This window comes from Engraulis encrasicolus, chromosome 6, assembly GCF_034702125.1.
Source record: "Engraulis encrasicolus isolate BLACKSEA-1 chromosome 6, IST_EnEncr_1.0, whole genome shotgun sequence".
NCBI lineage: Eukaryota > Metazoa > Chordata > Actinopteri > Clupeiformes > Engraulidae > Engraulis > Engraulis encrasicolus.
In genome coordinates, this window is record NC_085862.1 from 34,594,962 (window position 1) to 34,612,708 (window position 17,747).

General features: G+C 45.0%; 1 protein-coding gene across 1 annotated transcript; it reads right to left on the reverse strand.

Annotated features, from left to right (window-relative positions):
• Positions 1-1,006: 1,006 nt before the first annotated feature.
• Positions 1,007-15,540, reverse strand: onecut3a (one cut homeobox 3a). Its single transcript, XM_063200205.1, has 2 exons — positions 14,514-15,540; positions 1,007-1,302 (listed from the first exon to the last, which is right to left on the reverse strand). The coding sequence occupies exons 1-2, from the start codon at positions 15,538-15,540 to the stop codon at positions 1,007-1,009; spliced, it is 1,323 nt and encodes a 440-aa protein (XP_063056275.1).
• Positions 15,541-17,747: the final 2,207 nt, after the last annotated feature.

Genomic DNA, 17,747 nt, shown 5'->3' on the forward strand with positions numbered 1-17,747 from the left:
ATAAAGACCTGTGCTGGGGCAGACCTGAGAAATCTTCGTAGTGAGGCGGCGGCGTTCCCGTTTCACCTTCAGGAAGGATCAAGGCCCCTTGCTTTTCTGTCTGCATCGATTACATTTTCAATTCATTAGCCTGGTGCATGATCTGAGCGCCTCTGTATGAGCACTCTGGGAGAATACCTCTGCAGAAGGGGATGGGTGGGTAGGTGGGTGGGGGAGGTGAAGAGGACGGCAAGAGCTGCTTTCTTTCTTTCTTTCTTTCTTTCTTTCTTTCTTTCTTTCTTTCTTTCTTTCTTTCTTTCTTTCTTTTTTGTCTTGCAGGAACTGGGTTGTTTTTGTTTTATTTTCTTTTTTCCCCTTTTGTGAGTGTACAGAAGGCTTGGTTTGGAAACAAAGGGGGTTATGGTTGTTTTTGTGTGCTGTGGTGCTTATTGCTGCTCTTTTTGCTGCTGCTGTGCCCTCACGCGCACAATGATTTCTGGTGAGGCATAGAGAGCAAAACGCAATGCGTAGTAAGGGAATGCTTTTAAAGGAATTCATTTCAGCAACCACTTTTAAAACATGAGGAGGCTACTTGAGGCTTGACATCTCAACATGTGTGGGGGTTAAGGGTTTTTTAAAAAAAAAAACGCAAAAGCTGGACCTCAGACAACAATAAAAAAAAAAAACGATGAAACAGAGCTATAAAATATGATTTGTCCTTTAGTGTGGACCTGAACACTTGTTTTGCCCTATGTACCATTCCGCATCATAACAGTCCCGTCCAACAGGGGAGAAGAGAGAACAAAATGGGGAAAAAGTGTGACAGAACAGGACTTGAAGAGCTGGAGAGGAATCGCTTATAGTAGCTAGCTAGCGACGTCATAGCTAACCCACAGCACCTCCTCCTGACTGAGTGGACGGACTGACTGACTGGCAAAAATGGCAATGATTTGAATCATCTCAGCGGTGCCAACCCTACCGCCCTCTCCTCTCCATCTCCTCTCCTATCTCCTCTCATCTCAGCCCCTCAGGCCTTGGAGAAGGTGGTGGCGGAGGTGCCCGGCTGCCCGGGGCTGCCGCTGTGGTGCTCGTCGTGCCAGCGGTCCATGCAGCGGCGCCGGGCGTTCATGAAGAAGTTGCTGACGGTGCTGACCTCCAGGCCCAGCTGCTGGGCGATGGTGATCTGCATCTCCTTGGAGGGCCGCTTGTTCTCCTTGAAGATGGCGATGAGCGTGCGGCGCTGCAGGTCGGTGAAGACCAGCCGCTGCTTCTTGGGCGCCATGTTGCGGTCCTTCTGCTGCTCCTGCTCCTTCCGCTTGCAGGCTGTGGAGGGAGGGTGAGAGGGAGAAAGAGAGAGGTGGAGAGAGGGAGGGAGGGATAGAGGTGGAGGGAGAGAGGGAAATAGTGGGGTGGAGAGAGGTAGAGAGAGAGGGGGAGGTGATGAGGGGAGAGAGAGACATGGGAGAGAGAGAGAGAGAGAGAGAGAGAGAGAGAGAGAGAGAGAGAGAGAGAGAGAGAGAGAGAGAGAGAGAGATGACAAGAGAGGAGGGAAGAGAGAGGTAGAGAGAGTGAGGGAGATTATGAGGGGGAGAGAGAGACATGAGAGAGAAAGAGATTATGAGAGAGGAGGGGAGGGAGAGAGAAAAACAGAGGGGTGGAGAGAAGTAGAGAGAGGGAGGGAGATGATGAGAGAGAGATGGAGATGATAAGAGAGGAGGGGCGGGAGAGAGAGATAAGAAACAGAAAGGTGAGATGGAAGGAAAGAAGGAGGTAGAGAAAGATGCAGGAAGAGAGAGGAAGAGGGAAGGAGAGAGTCAGGAAGAGAGAGAGATGGAAAGAAAGAGAGGAAGGAACAGGAAGGATGAGATGGAAGAGGACAGACAGAGAGAGAGAGAGAGAGAGAGAGAAGGATGAAGTACAGTGATTGGAGAGGGGAGAGAGAGAGAGGCAGGACACAGGTAGATGGAGAGAGAGAGAGAGAGAGAGAGAAGAGGAGATGGGGGGGAGAAACACATTTAATTTCACATTCAGAATATAAAACTGAAGTGTGAGGCACACAGGGGTGCTGAGAGTAAAAATAAAATGGCAGACTAAAAGTGAAAAAAAATGAAAAGGAAAAAAAAGTGAAGCCAGTGATTTGTAGCCTGTAATAAAGACAGAGTAGAGTACTATCTAGTTGCACATAAAATTATCCTGTGCGCCAGCCCACCACACAACAACTTTGGCTCCCTTGCACGGCCTTGAATTAAATGTGATTTAAGTCTAATCCATCCCTAGTGTCCCGGAGGAGTGAGTAGTACTCCTCCCATCTTGGAGAGGCTGGGTCAGAGAGAGGGAGAGAGAGGGAGAGAGAGAGAGAGACAGAAGGAGAGAGAGAAGGGCAAGGCAGTACAAGGGCGAGGGGTGAGGAGACGGTCCACAGTGAGTCTACTCACCCGCCTGCCTGCCTGCCTGCCTGCTTGGTTGGAGACATCGCTGTTTGATTCAATATTAATGCAGTTTGAGTTCGCACTGGGAGATGGAGTGACTGCCCAAAAGTGAGGTGGTAAACACTAGTGTGTGTGTGTGTGTGTGTGTGTGTGTGTGTGTGTGTGTGTGTGTGTGTGTGTGTGTGTGTGTGTGTGTGAGAGAGAGAGCATGTACGTATTAGGAGAAAGTGAGAACCTATGTGTGTTTGTGTGCGCGTGCGAACATGTGTGTGTGTGTGTGTGCGCGTGCGTGCATGTATGCGTGAGCACATGTCTAAGTTCACACATACAAGAATATGTGTACGGGTATGTGGGTATTCGTGTGTGTGTGTGTGTGTGTGCCAATGCATGTGTGAATGTCTTTCTTTATGTGAGTGTATGTGAAAGAGAGAGCGTAAGCAGCATCAGCAGAGTGGATGGGGATCGGGAGGAGTAGAGGCGAGAGAGAGAGAGTGAGAAGGGAGGAGGAGGAGGGTGTCGGGAAAGGCAAGAAGAGAGAGAAAGGGAGAGTGAGTGGGAGAGATATTGACCCAGACTGCTGGGAGGATTTGGCGGGGAGGCGGGGGCCCGGCTGGCTGTCTAGCGGGACCCAGGGCCTGAATCCCCTCCAGCGGGTCTGCAGTCTGCGACTTCAAACAAGAGGCCACTGGAGGTCTATCCATTGAGCTAAGAGCCTGGGTATTTTTAACCGCCTTTATCAAAAAAAGGAGAGAGAGAGAGAGAGAGAGAGAGAGAGAGAGAGAGAGAGAGAGAGAGAGAGAGAGAGAGAGAGAGAGAGAGAGAGAAAGTTCCCTACTCACAGCACTTCTCAGAGTAAGGTGGAGCGGCTTTTGAGGGAATGTGTAGGCTGCATGTGTGTGTTAACCTTGACTGGGTGCTGGATGGGGTGGTGAAATGCATTGTAATGTGGTTGACGTTGATTATTACCGAGGTAGGAAATGAGAAGGCTAAACTGTTGAATGTATGTGGGTTGCAATTTCACTCTTAACTGTATGAGTGACATTGCCGTTCTTTTACTAATTGTCTGAATTACATCCATCTTATCAATTATTACCATCTTATTATAACCATCTTACCAATTCCGTCTTATCCAGTTATTACTCCCACTTCCACTGCTTTGGTGTCTTTGCCCTAGTGCCAACCCCAACCGTCTCCAAACAACAACACACATGCACAGTGTGAAACTCTCTCCCTCCCTCTCTCTATCTCTCTCTCTCTCTCTCTCTCTCTCTCTCTCTCTCTCTCTCTCTCTCTGTGTGTGTGTGTGTGTGTGTGTGTGTGTGTGTGTGTGTGTGTGTGTGTGTGTGTGTGTGTGTGTGTGTGTGTGTGTGTGTGTGTGTGTGTGTGTGACTGACAGAGAGGGGTTCGGAGAGAGTGAGGGAGAGATGGATGGGTGGGAAGATAAAAGATTATGAAGTGTGTGTGTGTGTGTGTGTGTGTGTGTGTGTGTGTGTGTGTGTGTGTGTGTGTGTGTGTGTGTGTGTGTGTGTGTGTGTGTGTGTGTGTGTGTGTGTGTGTGTGTGTGTGTGCGCACTGGCGATTCTAGGGGGGGGGCAAGAGCAAAAATAGAGTGTGCAAGTGTAGCCAAAGAATGCTTGTGCTGCTCTGTTTCTGATTACAGCGAGTCTGAAGTCATTGATCACATGCTCCAGTCAAATCTGCTTACTATGGTCATCTAACCTGCTACCATATCCATCATGCTAACATTTCACATGATCCGGACATTTATGTGGTGCACAGCGCATATTCACTTTGCCAACAGTCTAAAAATGGCATAGGCTACCCTTTGGAGTGATGTTACCTGCCCATGTTGCCAAAATTATATAGTAAACAACTTGGGTGGGAAAATAAGAAATGTACATTGTTTTTTGGCACATGATTGACACAAGGTGAATTTGAGGAGTTGAATTGAGTTTGGAGAGCTTTCAGGATGGCACCCTGCACTATCCCTGTTGTTATTTCAAGGCCCAATCAGCAGGTGTCTCTCGCCCCGTTTTTGGGCGTTATTGCCTATTGCCGAGGTTACAAGCGTTGGGTTTTTTTGTGATCAATAGCGATCGATCGGTGAGGAAGGGGCCCTGATTACTGAACCAAGCGCGCGGTGGAGGGAAGAAAATCAATCATTGCAGATTTTACAGCTGCAGTGCACAGCTAGTCATGGGACACGAGGACGCACTCATACTCCAACAGTAGACTAGGTCAGACTGGACCCACGAAAAGCTTCGCCAATGTCTTGATGGCAGGCGTCAATCACGGAGTAAGGGAAACTAGAGACCAAAAATGCACTCAAGTTCAGGGGAGGAGCTTAATTAATCAAAAACCTCGACATTAAAGTAGCAAATTCAGCTAGTTCTTGCGCCACCGCCCGTAGACAGTATATGGCCACTTCAACCAGGCCGAAGAAATGTCCACGCTGGTCTTAAATGCCACTCCGTCTGCTCTTCTCATAAACAGAGTTTATTCGTGCTAGTATATAATATGATATTTCAGGAAACACCTTTAATGTGAATAGGATTCATTTATATTTTGGAAGAATGTGGATAGACTCGACAAGTTTGACGCTTTTCAAAAATGCCGTGAGGAGCAGTGCGTAAATACATATCCCAAGAGCTTCATGCAGATTTTAGCCCATTGATTTCTGTCTGCAGATAATGTATTTTCCTTTTTTTGCTTGGTAGCCTACTATTCATGCTATTTTAAGCATTGCATGTATTTTTTCAAAGCAAATCTAAATGGCTTTGATAACCTATTTCAATTTGCCAGTGTAGATACATATGTATTTAAAATACGTTGATTTTGTGACCGTGCGTCGTGCCTGGATAAATGCGTAACTAAAATTAGGAAGGACGTCTCGATAAGTTTTGGTTGCTGCACTGAAAGAAAACGTGATTTTCTTTAACATGACAATGTTATATGAGGGCCTATATATAAACCAACTCCATTTAAGACATTTACGCGTTTTTTTAAAGGAGGGAATTAATTGTGATTCATTCATTTTACGCATGGACATACCTTGGTATCGACTTTGCCAACCGGCAAACAACGTATAAATCAAGTTGTTTTACTACTCAAGTAGCTAATTCAATATGTCCTGTCTAAAAGTAAAACTTCTCTATCTACAACACCCACTTGGTTGGGCCGAGGGAGAAGACAAATGATGAATCTATTGAGTGTTTGTGTCTAGCGGTCCTTGGCTGTTGCATGCCGTGTAGTGGGCCACCGGTTGGCTTCAAAGGTTCATCCGTCTCTAACTACTCCTCAGTTCAATGCTGATTAATGTAATAGGGGACAATTGGTGCTAATATACTGGCTATTTCCTTGAACGTGTCAGCACTCTGCGCAGTTTCTCCAGAAAAGTCCTTCACACTTCAAAGTCCGTCATAGACAGATATTTCACGATGTTGTTTATGGGCTTTGTGTGTCAGGTGATCCAAAATGTTAAACTATGTTGTCCCTTCATAATAATATATTTACTTCATGCATAGTTAGTGCAGTTTCATTTTTAATCATCACTCTCTATTATGAACCAGTTTTCCATTATGAATTTTCGTTTTACTGGTTGACCGATTAAAAATCCCATATTGTTTTCACCGCAGCAACTTCAAATAAATTAAAATAAATAAATAAATAAACCGTGTGAAAGTTGCCTTGGCAAGCTGAGCTGTGCTCTCTCTCTCTCTCTCTCTCTCTCTCTCTCTCTCTCTCTCTCTGTGTGTGTGTGTGTGTGTGTGTGTGTGTGTGTGTGTGTGTGTGTGTGTGTGTGTGTGTGTGTGTGTGTGTGTGTTTTCCAATGGAGGGAAGTAAAAGGGGGTTGGGGAGGCCGGGGATCAATACCCAACCGCACCGTGCAGCCAACCAGTCTGCCGGGGATCGATGGTGCTGCTGGATGGAGAGGGAGGGGGTGATCTGAAATTGGGTGCGGTATGACTCCCCCGCAGAGCCCGGGCCCGCCGCAAGTGAGAAACGTTCAGTCAAGCCCGCTATTTACCTCTCAGCACTGGATCATAGTGCCTTGCCAGCCAAAGACGCACCGGCTAACGCTGGCACGGTTCCCCTCTCCACTGTGTGCAAGGTGTGTGTCTAATTAATATGTATCTGTTTATAATTTACAGTAGTCACGAAATCCAACAAACCATTTATTTTTTTTCCGATTTTTGTTTAAATTATCTGTTTATTTAGCGAAAGGCATTCACTTAACAACTTAAAAATTCACTTAACAATGTAGATAAGCTGCTTACAGACAACTCCCGCTTTATAGGCCTATTGATCCTCAACGCTCCTCTACTCAACTAGGCCTGCGCGAGAATACAAGTTGAATCTTGCTTCAGTTCAGGCAACCTTGAATGCAACTTTGAGGACCTTTTGAACAACTTCACACACAAAGCACGACGGCCTTTAATATATGCCATATTCTTTCAAGACTGCAGACACAACAACCTCTCTGATGTAGCCTATATTTTTCAAATGTGCATTTAAAAGTGGTGTCTATTGTTCGAAGCATTTCCACTGCTTTTCAAAATAGCCAATAAAGTATGGCATCTGCTTTAATGGTCAACTGGTAGTAAATCAACCTCGCCCAAGAACCGTGGGCTAAACTTGTTTGATGGCATTGGGGAAAATATTACAAATTCTTCAGGTTAAACCTCTTATAGCCTAGGCCCTACATGAGTCTATCACCAGGTTATAGTCCATTCAATCATAATTCCTACGGCAAAAACTGACCCACTCTATTAGGCCTACTGCTTTTTGATAATAATGGTCCACATCTGGCTTAGCTTACTTAAGAGCACTAGTCAGTCATCCCTATTATTAGGTCAATATCTCCAGTGCCTTCACTTAGTTTAGTACATAACTCTTCCATTGTTCATGTTTTAACATATCGATTTGATCTTTTTCCTTGCTGTGATTTATAGGCTCGAGCGCATTTTTATCAGCATAACAGCTTCTGCTAATCGTCCGAAAGGTCGATTTCGGCACAGTTAATTCTGCACTTGTCAGCTAAAACCCCGAGATGGGAGATGGACAAAAGACAACACCTAAAACCTCTCTCGGGTAGATAATGAAACGCCATGATTGTCATGCAGACTTGAAGGGAGATGTATTCCAGACACGTGACCTATTTCCTGTCTCGTGAAAGGCTGCCATTGAAGAGGTAGGGTGAGAAAGTAGCCCATGACACCGCTCTCAGTTTAGCAACATAAATTAAATGTAAATTCACATCACATCAAAGGCTTCTAAGGTCAACCGGTATTTAGGAAATGGAAGCTTAGCTTATTTAGTGATGTCCTGAAAGAAACTGGTGCCATAATTGCAATATTTGCTGATACGACAAAATACAATGCTTCAGAAAATATTTTGTCATTGTTTGTAGGTTAGGCCTATAGCCTAAATGACCACAACATTGGGATCTCTGATGTGGCATGTCTCTATTGTCAGAAGTTGGATGCAAAAACACATGATATAGGAAGTTGGGCATCATGAAGTGTAGTAGCCTAAGCGAGAAAACTGAACACCTGTCGTTCCCAGTAAGATATAAATGCATTAAAATAATTAATGCCAAAATACACATAAGTAGGCCTATAAATTATTTTTAAAGGAAGACAATAAAATTATATAAATCAAAGTCAGTTCGCCATTTTTTCTGCTACTAACTCTGTAGTATTAATTAATTCTCCACCTTTTATGGATTGCTGTGGGAAAAAGTCTACGCAAAAGATCTCTGTAAAAACATATCTGTAAAAATACTAAGAATATAGTATTTAATATCTTCACCTGTCACCGAAAATTTACCACCCTATCTTTTTTTGTCATATTTGACAAAATGTGATATTTTCGGACAACACACACACACGGCCTCGCAGCCTTCAAGCCTCCAGCACGGGAATGAACTGGTTCTATTATTGGTCGATGACTGCGCAGAAAGCCTTCCAAAAAGCAATTAATGCAGCGTATTGATTCATGCATATGCACATTACGCGCTGATTAAATAATCAATGATATATTAGATAAAATGTGCATCTTAATTCTTAAAATTGATAGCCTAGATATTATTTTACGAACAATGCTGTTCTAACGTTTTTTCAACTGTATTCAGGACAAATCCTATGATATGCCCCTCTTGTTATAGGCTAAGTAAAAATTGTGTCCCGGACACACACACACACACACACACACACACACACACACACACACACACACACACACACACACACACACACACACACACACACACACACACACACACACACACACACACACACACACCTGTGGCTCAGTGCATCTAGGCTAAATTGATGAGTCAAGCAGCTCGCTTTAATTTAATATGCATCCTAAACATCCTCAGTAGACTAGACGATCAGTTGCCACGAACATGGCGCCAAGTGCCCGCGTGCCCAGGCCAAATTTCAGCACCACCCAAAGGAACAGCGAACGCAGTGGATGAGGGCTTACTGATGAAAAGCAATTATAATGAAACGTCTCCCGTGCCTGACTTTCCTAAAGCCTCTATTCCTCTTCTATGAAATATTTGAGTAACAAGCAATGCCGTTTACTAACTTCCCTAAATCACCTACCTAGGCTAGATATTCAAATGAATACAACTTAGGCTAATAAACGTATTTTGTTGTTCTGCTTAACCTTTCAAGTTGACGGTGCAGGTAGCATAATGAATATATATTTTCTTATATCTCTCCAGCCGTGTAGGCCTACCTATGTTCCCATAGGCTAGCCTATATGAAGCGACCCGAAAATAAGCAAAGATCCTACCCTCGGTAAATATCATAGAGGAGCACGTTTTATCAATATGTATCGATTCTTTAAAGGGTAAAGCCACGACAAAAAGGAACGCTTGGAGACGTGCGCACGGGTCAATTAACATGATTTCGGATAATTTCATCGTCTTTGTCCTTTGAACCCAGTTTAGCCAAGTAGGATGTGTGGCCATCACCCATTTATCTCGAGAAAAGGTTTAGAAGACATGACCATTATAGTTGCTGCACACAAACTTTCAGTAGAGCTCAAAGGCTGTACAGTGAGTGACACTATGTTGGAGCGCCATCCGCTGGTGGTAAATTGTAATGCAGTGAGGTGTTCTGTTTCAATTATCACACAAAAAGGAAAATGTGGAACTATCCTTGAAACAATTCTGATTTATTTAGATAGGCTCAGTTTACATTCACAGATCTTCTTTCCATGCGCTACCCCTGCAATGTAGGCCTATGCAACACTTTGCGCACTGCATTTTTTCTAGGTTGGCTCAAGCATAACGCTGCTGGGTGTAGTGGTTATCTATCAATCAATCTAAAGGCTGCAGGGTGATTGACAGGTGGTGATATGTATGTGTGTGTCCCTGTTTTTGCACTCTCTGTGGATGGAAGGAGTGCAGTCAGCAAGGTGTCATAGCATGAAAACATATAGACTAGGCTATTGCTCCAGATTTTTACGCAATACAACTACATGCACCAACATCATTCGGAAAGGTTTAGCGAAATGATTATTTGTTTACATATTTGTATAAAGGCTACAAGATGCATCTGCCAGCCAAAGGCGCGATGAAAAGCCATGTTTAAATTGGTGACGTAATGTAATTTAACCCCTTGACGCATACCTCGTGAGCAGTTGGGTCTCTTAGCAATTTGATTTAAAGGTCATTCGCCTCTATCGATCGAGTTTGGCTAGGGAGCGAAGGGAGCAGAAGAATTGATCATTGGAAATGGAACAGACAGTATTTTATGCAGAACTGAGGCAGCGACGATGTGTGTGGAATGTGCTCATGATTGCTCTCCACTGTCGCAAGGGTGGCAAAATAGGGATACATAGACCTGCATTAAAGCATGTTGCTTTGCACATTGGGTAGTTTTTGTGAAATAGACGGGGAAGAAGGCGGCGCCGTGCTGTGTTTTGACCACTCGCTCTGGAGAGTTGCATGCCAAGCTTTACATCGGCCGCTGCGGCTTCCTTTGTGTTATGCATTCTACAGTAGTAGGCATGTTTTATGAAGGTGGGCAGTTCATGGATAAAAATGTGTTCCAGTGAATAGCAGGGGGAGGGGCGGGCAGGCAGGCGCGCTGGATTGTTTGGCTCGGTTCAAGCGATCTGGGAGGGGTGAGAAGGGGTTGGGGGTGGGGAATGGAAATCGATACGGATTCAAGCCAGCCTACATTTGATGGAGACGTAGGCCTATTTTGTAACTTGGTCACATAAACTACGGCACTCAGGCACCTAAGCGCGTCCGCGCTGGCCCGACCATAGGTGTGTAAGAGCATGTCTGCATGACTTATGCATTATGCCTCGCCGTGGCTGGTTGGGTGCTCACATCCACACAACCTGACCGACCTCTTGTTTTTGAGGCGTTTAATCTGAGGTTAGACAATGTGGTCTGCCGCACACTCTGCCTCCACCCGAGCCATTATCTCAGTATTTACCACGAATTTTAACTTTGGTTACCGAACAGTGGCTGCGCAACCGCATGGTTCAAACCCCTCTCCCTATAGCCCACGTCCAAGTATCAATTATTAAAGTGGCTATCGATCACATTCCCCGTCTGCATCCCACCCTCCCTTCCCCACCTTCCACAAAGCATGTTTTCCATTATCCTCGGGATATACCAAGTTTTATCTCTACAATCTGCACAGCTCCGCATTACTCAAAATGTTAATGAGTTAGGCCTACATGTTTTTTTATGTACTTTCTCGGTGTTTCAAAGGGTGAAGAATACTGAGGTCACACATGTGAGAAGAGAAGGAAATCACAGCCAACCATAGGCTTCCAATTGGTTTGGTTATTAAACTCCAGACTGTTATACATGGATGACGTTCTGGTGTTCTCGAGTAATAGATGATATAGTTGCATCCATGATTAATAATGAATGTGCCTATCCATAATATATTGGAGCTAAATTGGAACAGCGGCCACAACAGATACAGTAGGCTGTGGTATGAAAGGGTGCTTGCATCCACCATGAAACAGAATTTATCTCTGACTTGTGTATGATGCCTGATTTCCCATGAGCTCCGAGGCGCCGCAGATTTCTCTGTAGAGGTCCTACATTGATATGCAGCGTGTAGGCTATGTGCATCTTTCTAGACATTTAGCATTCTGTATAGGCTGTGAGCGCCGTCCCAACCTCTGCAATATTGCCTTTGGAGAAGATAGGCTAGATTTGCTGAAAAATTGGGAGTCAGGGTGTGAAACTGACCTCTCCGAAGGACGTCTCAGCAACGAGCCAGATAAATCTACTGTAACATCATTACAATGGAGAGACCAAAAAAAGGTGTGCGGTGGAGGTTTTCGCCATCATAGTCTCGCCCGGTTCCCTTGGCCCCCACCCCCAGAAGCCCTCCGACAGAGTCCAATGGGAGAGAGTGCTGAGCCGGAATAATTGATAGATGCACTGGCTATCTTTATCGATCACTGCTCTATTGACCCGACCAAATACATTGAGATGGAGTGCGGAATTCAGCACACATGCAAAGACGAATTGTTTCTCATCGTTAATGCAATCTTTAACTGCCTCCCTCACGCCTTTTTTTAGGCGTGCGTACATATGTTCACGACGCACACCTATACAGCCTATCAAAATTAGGCCACGTCTTCTTTCCTCCCTTTGTTTGATGACTGGTAATTGCCAGGTCGCTTGATAAGGACATTTGGACGTCGTTATTTGGTCGCTACTGTGTGAGTGGCCAAATTGCACAAGGATAGAAATACATGAGTATATGGCCTATATCTGATACTGCTGGGGGCGGGGGGGGGGGGGCTACCAAATATCCACACAAGCTCTGCTTCCACACAAAATCCTCCATCTTATTTAGAACACCAACACGATTCACGATTCAATTTATCAAAGCATCTCAGCTTCAGCACCATGGACAGCGCAATGGACAGGTAACAGCCTCGGAAAAAAGTAAATGTCCCAAACATGGACAGACTTTACCGCCTTAAATGCGAGGGAACAATAGCGTTTGCATACAACTAGCAGCGTTTTCGCATTAGCCAAGCAAAGCGACCATATTGATTTGTGTGACTGTGATGAATTTGGAATAGTAATTTGAATGTATTGATTGATGAGGCCGACTGAGTATTGCCAGGCTCTCTTTCTCTTTCTCCCTGAATCCTCTCTCCCCCAATCACCCTGCACAGAGCCGTGCTCCCGCAGGGGAATAATAGCAAATTTAAATGCAATAAGTAAAATGTTGTTCACCACATTTGCATATTTCAGCCATTAGTAATTTTGCCCAGATTTCAGCTAGTAACACCTGACAGCCCATGCTGTGGTGAAGTCCTGCGCATGGACACAACAAAATGAGCAGCATTAAGTCCCTTTGGAAATAATTCTCAAAATAACTAAACACAATAATAGCAACAAAAGAGAATAGCCTAAATAATAATAAAATAATAAAATCATAAAATAGTAAATAATAATACCAACAGTACAGCAGCAACAATAATAATAACAGCAATAATAATGATAACAATGCAAATCAAAATAATAATATCAATAACAATAGTACTTTTGTTTTTTTACTTTTGTTATTTTAGCAACAACCAGGCAACCCATGCATTTTGCCAAAATATAGCCAAAAATAGATTCTTTCTTATGCACTGAGATGCATTCAGCAAACAACAAAACACTATGGCTATTCCACTCGAAGACAAATGCCATGTATCCATGCTAACTCTATTTGCAGAGTGCACAGTTTCCACCTAAAGGATTCTTGATTTTACTATAGAGAGGCAGGTATAAAATCCACAGGCCCAATTAGCTTTAACACCAATGGCACTTAAAGAGACAATTGTGGAGTGTTCAAATCCTTATTTACCAGAACACCTGTAAATGTGTAAAGGAACAATTTACATTCCATTAAGTGCTTTTCAATAGGGCATTGACTGGAACTAAAATATGCCAGTGTGCCCCTGTTAATTGAACCCTCCGCTGATATACGACAAACGCAAGCCAGGACTGACGTTTGGTAGCGCTTTGTGTGTCAGTGGAGGTGTATTTAACGTAGAAAACTGATTCGTGTGTGTGTGTGTGTGTGTGTGTGTGTGTGTGTGTGTGTGTGTGTGTGTGTGTGTGTGTGTGTGTGTGTGTGTGTGTGTGTGTGTGTGTGTGTGTGTGTGTGCGTGTGTGTGTGTGTGTTTAGGCCATAGGCCCAATTTTTTTTAAAGACACAAAGACAATGCTAAAGCAGAGGCTTCTTGGGCCCACACACGCACGTCCACACATACACACACACAAACACCCCACCACACACACACACACACACACACACACACACACACACACACACACACACACACACACACACACACACACACACACACACACACACAATGGTGTGTGTGTAATGGGGATAGGCTATAATGGTATAATTCATGCAAAATGAGTTTTACTCAGCTTCCTAAAACTGGAATATTGTAATTTATGAGTAAACGTGTAGGCTACATAAAGTAGGCTATAGGCCTACTTGTTCTTGCAAAATGCAACCATTGTTGTCATTAATGTGCAGCTTTGCATTTAAGAAATATGTCACACATTTATCTGCTAATTATTTGAATTACTGTTAATTATTTTGTCAAATTACTGTCCATCTGCACATTACCACCAGAGATAGGCACTGGGTTCCACACCACCAAAATCCAAAATAACCCCAGACACAATAGCCCAAAGCACACAATAACAGCACTGCTCAATGACTCAACACAACACAAAACACAAAGTAGGTATCAGGAAATAATGTATCCAAAACATCAACACAGTGTTTTATGTGTATTTAAAATGCACATGGTGTGTGTGTGTGTGTGTGTGTGTGTGTGTGTGTGTGTGTGTGTGTGTGTGTGTGTGTGTGTGTGTGTGTGTGTGTGTGTGTGTGTGTGTGTGTGTCAGAGAGACAGAGAGAGAGAGACAGAGTGTGTGTGTCAGAGAGAGAGAGAGAGAGAGAGAGAGAGAGAGAGAGAGAGAGAGAGAGAGAGAGAGAGAGAGAGAGAGATTTGGATAGATTAGCATGCCAACTTTTCCCCAATTAGCCCCAATGTTTACACCATCAATGAGCAACTTTTTCTTACCTGCTAGCCTGAGTGCTGACATCCGCTGGAACTCGGGTTCTTGCAACCATTTCCACATCCTCCGAAATGTTTCCCGCCCGGACTTGAGTTTACTCCATGGCTTGGGGTTCCGGAGCAGGTCCGAAAGCGTTCCCTGCGACCTACACAAGATTCTCTGGGCGAATATGGCCTGTGGGATGCTGTACCTCTTCAGCTCTGCCGTAATGCGCTGTGCCACCTCTTTGGTGTTGATCTCTTCCACCTGGCCCGGACCCCCTCCCTGCCCGCCCCCGCCAGACTGCCTGTCCCGGTCGGACAGCATGGAGCCGTTGGCCTGAGAGTGAGGGTGGCTGTGGTGGTGAATCCCGTTGAGAGAGGTCATGATGCCTGCACCATGCCCCCCTAAACCCCGAGCAAGGTGGTCCTCGCTCCGCGACAGCATCGCTGCGTGGCTCTCGAAGCCCCCCGTGGGCAGCATCTTGTCGTTGGAGAGATGGGTCCCGGGACCGTAGGCCGAGAGAGTCTGCTGGGAGTTGTGCAAAGAGCCGAGCCCGTTGGACAACGGAGATAACGGCTGTCCCATGCCGGACATGTCTTTGGGGTAGTGACTGTAAAGATTGCTCATAGATGCTAAGCTACGGTCGTCCCGCATCAGGGTAAAGCTGCCGCTAACGTTACCGGCGGCCAGACGCTGATGGGCCGGGTGGTGGTGGGCGTGTGGGTGGGGATGGTGGTGAAATTTCTCGGAGACTGTTGAGATGGGCGGCAGGTGCTGCAGCGGCGTTAGCGTGGTATAGGTGCTGCTCAGGCTCATCCCGGAGTCACAGGACATGGTCATGGCCGGGTGTAAAGGACCAGACAATGTGTGGTCGGTGCGATAGTCTCCAGCCCCTTCCAAAATAGAAGCCATGCTGGAGACCATCGAGCGGCCGTGCGATACCATCCTATGTGACGACTGGCGGCCGTGGGGAGAGTTCATCAGGTCCTCCGTTTGGTGTCCGTGCGAGACACCGTGGAGGTTCCCGATATTCTCCATTGTAAGTTCCATCATCGCAGCGGTCTCCTTTCACCTCTGCCTCTTACGCTGAATCGCTCCCCCTCTTTCGTCCCCTCTCTCTCTCGCTCGCACACACGTTATCAGTCCTTCGTCTCCTCTTCCCCAAACCAATAATTTTCAAAGGATTTCAAAACCGAGCCATTGACACGAATGCGGTGTTTTTTCCAGACAGCGTAGCATATAGGTTGTTGACATTTGTTGTCGTGGTCCCAGCCAAGGCGTCAGTCTGGATGCACACGCGCTGTCTGTGTGCTTCGTTCGTTGTAAAGCCCCTCCACTGTTGAAAGCAAGTCTGTGCAGCCAGTGTGTTTGCGCGCTGCTGGCGCGCGTGCGCCAGAGTGTCAAAGATGTGGAAGCCCCAGTGCACGCGCGTTGAGGGGTTTTGGTGATCCACTCGAGGCGAGAATGCTCGACGTCACATTTGTCATTTTTTCCTAACATGAGAAATCGCGTTTCATTTGGAAGTCGCTTCCTAATGGCGAGTATGTTTTTGTAGAGGCAACTGTTTAAAAACAATCGGTACACTTTGGCCATAGGCTAGCACCATATCTAATCATGCAGATTCTTCAACAGGGGACATGTTCCATTGGTTTCCCGATAAAGGTGGCTGACCTGGCGCCAGCCTGGGATTTCTAAAGAGTTAAATATTAATTGGTTTGGTGGACAGATTTTCGACGTGAGTTCACAGCTTGAACACATGACAGTGACATAAGAAATAATGTCAGTCATTCTCTGTGTTCAGAGGCAGACGGACTGGCCTATACTTGGCATGCATACGTCGACATTGATTGTCGTGAGAGTTTGTGTCGTAAGCTTAGATCTTTATGGGGTAATGGGTCAATCAAAATGTTTTCCTATAATTAATTTATCTCCTGTTGTTACAGGGAGTTGATTTAGGCAACTCGGCAATCAAAGGCGAGCAATTGAGGCCTAATGCACCGGTTGAACACATTCTGACATCAGTTAAGAGTGAGGCATAGGCCCTATGTCAGATTAAGGGCATTTCAAAATTAACAGCAATTTCAGTGGTACACATTTCAAACTTGTAAATACACTCCATAGCTTACATGTTGTTTAAACAACATACAATCTCCGTGTGCTGTCTGTGAGAAATTAAATGCCTGCAACTGCAACTTTTCCATTCTTTTACGCTTCACAGAAAACAAAACACATACATGTAAAAACACATGGTAACACTTAAAATGATAAGGCATGAGGCGGTGAAAGCAATGAATTTATTCGAACAGACCATCGTGTGTGTGTGTGTGTGTGTGTGTGTGTGTGTGTGTGTGTGTGTGTGTGTGTGTGTGTGTGTGTGTGTGTGTGTGTGTGTGTGTGTGTGTGTGTGTGTTTTTAGGGGCCTATGCTGGCTGCATGTTTCGAGTAAACTTGCAGTCAATGTATAAAATTCCATATACTTTCACCCTCTGTTTGGCAGCATAGACCATAACAATAAACCCACTGCCACTGTTAAGAAGAATATCCATATTTTTGAAGACAAGTGGGAAAATAACTAATATTTCTTAACTCTTCAATTATGGAGGAGCCATGACCACATTGCTTTTTTACATTAAAATGCTGATATTGACATTAAATGCGTGCGACGGCATAATCCATTATTTTACCCTTCACAGAAAAAGAACGTGAACGTAAACTGGTAACTGGTAACTCTTAAAACGGCAAGACATGAGGCAGTGTGAGCCATGTATTTATTTGAACAGGCCATGGCATGTTGTCTACAAAGTCTTAAAGTTTTCACGAATCTGCACATGCCCTGATGTTTCAGAGTTGTTAAAGACACTGCCCATTGACGTCAGCTCAGGTCACCAATGGCTATTCATCAGTGTCAATTGATCGGTATTGATGGGCAAAGTCGTCGATATCGCCAAAGGAAAATACGAGCAACGCCTGGCTTCTGCTCATAGAGTGATGTGAAAGCTGCATAGCCACCCTATGCCGATGCTCTAACTTTAAGGGAGCAGACCTCACCGCCGGCTGACATTTTCTATTTCTCCTGCATATAGCTTGGCGCACAGAATTACGCGCACACAAGTTTGGAGAAAGTAACTGTTTTCTACAACGTCGCTGATAGTTAATAGTTCAAAGGCCTAAGCCATTGTTTCCCTCATGGTGTTCTTGGAAATAAGGTGTGTTTGAGTGTGTGTGGAAAAAACTGACATGATCCTATCCGCATGTCG

Coding starts and splice junctions, on each gene's coding strand:
- onecut3a (XM_063200205.1), bottom strand. CDS start 15,540: ATGGAACTTACAATGGAGAATATCGGGAACCTCCACGGTGTCTCGCAC. Junction 1,303..14,513: donor GTCAGCACTCAGGCTAGCAG/GTAAGAAAAAGT, acceptor CTCCCTCCACAG/CCTGCAAGCGGAAGGAGCAG.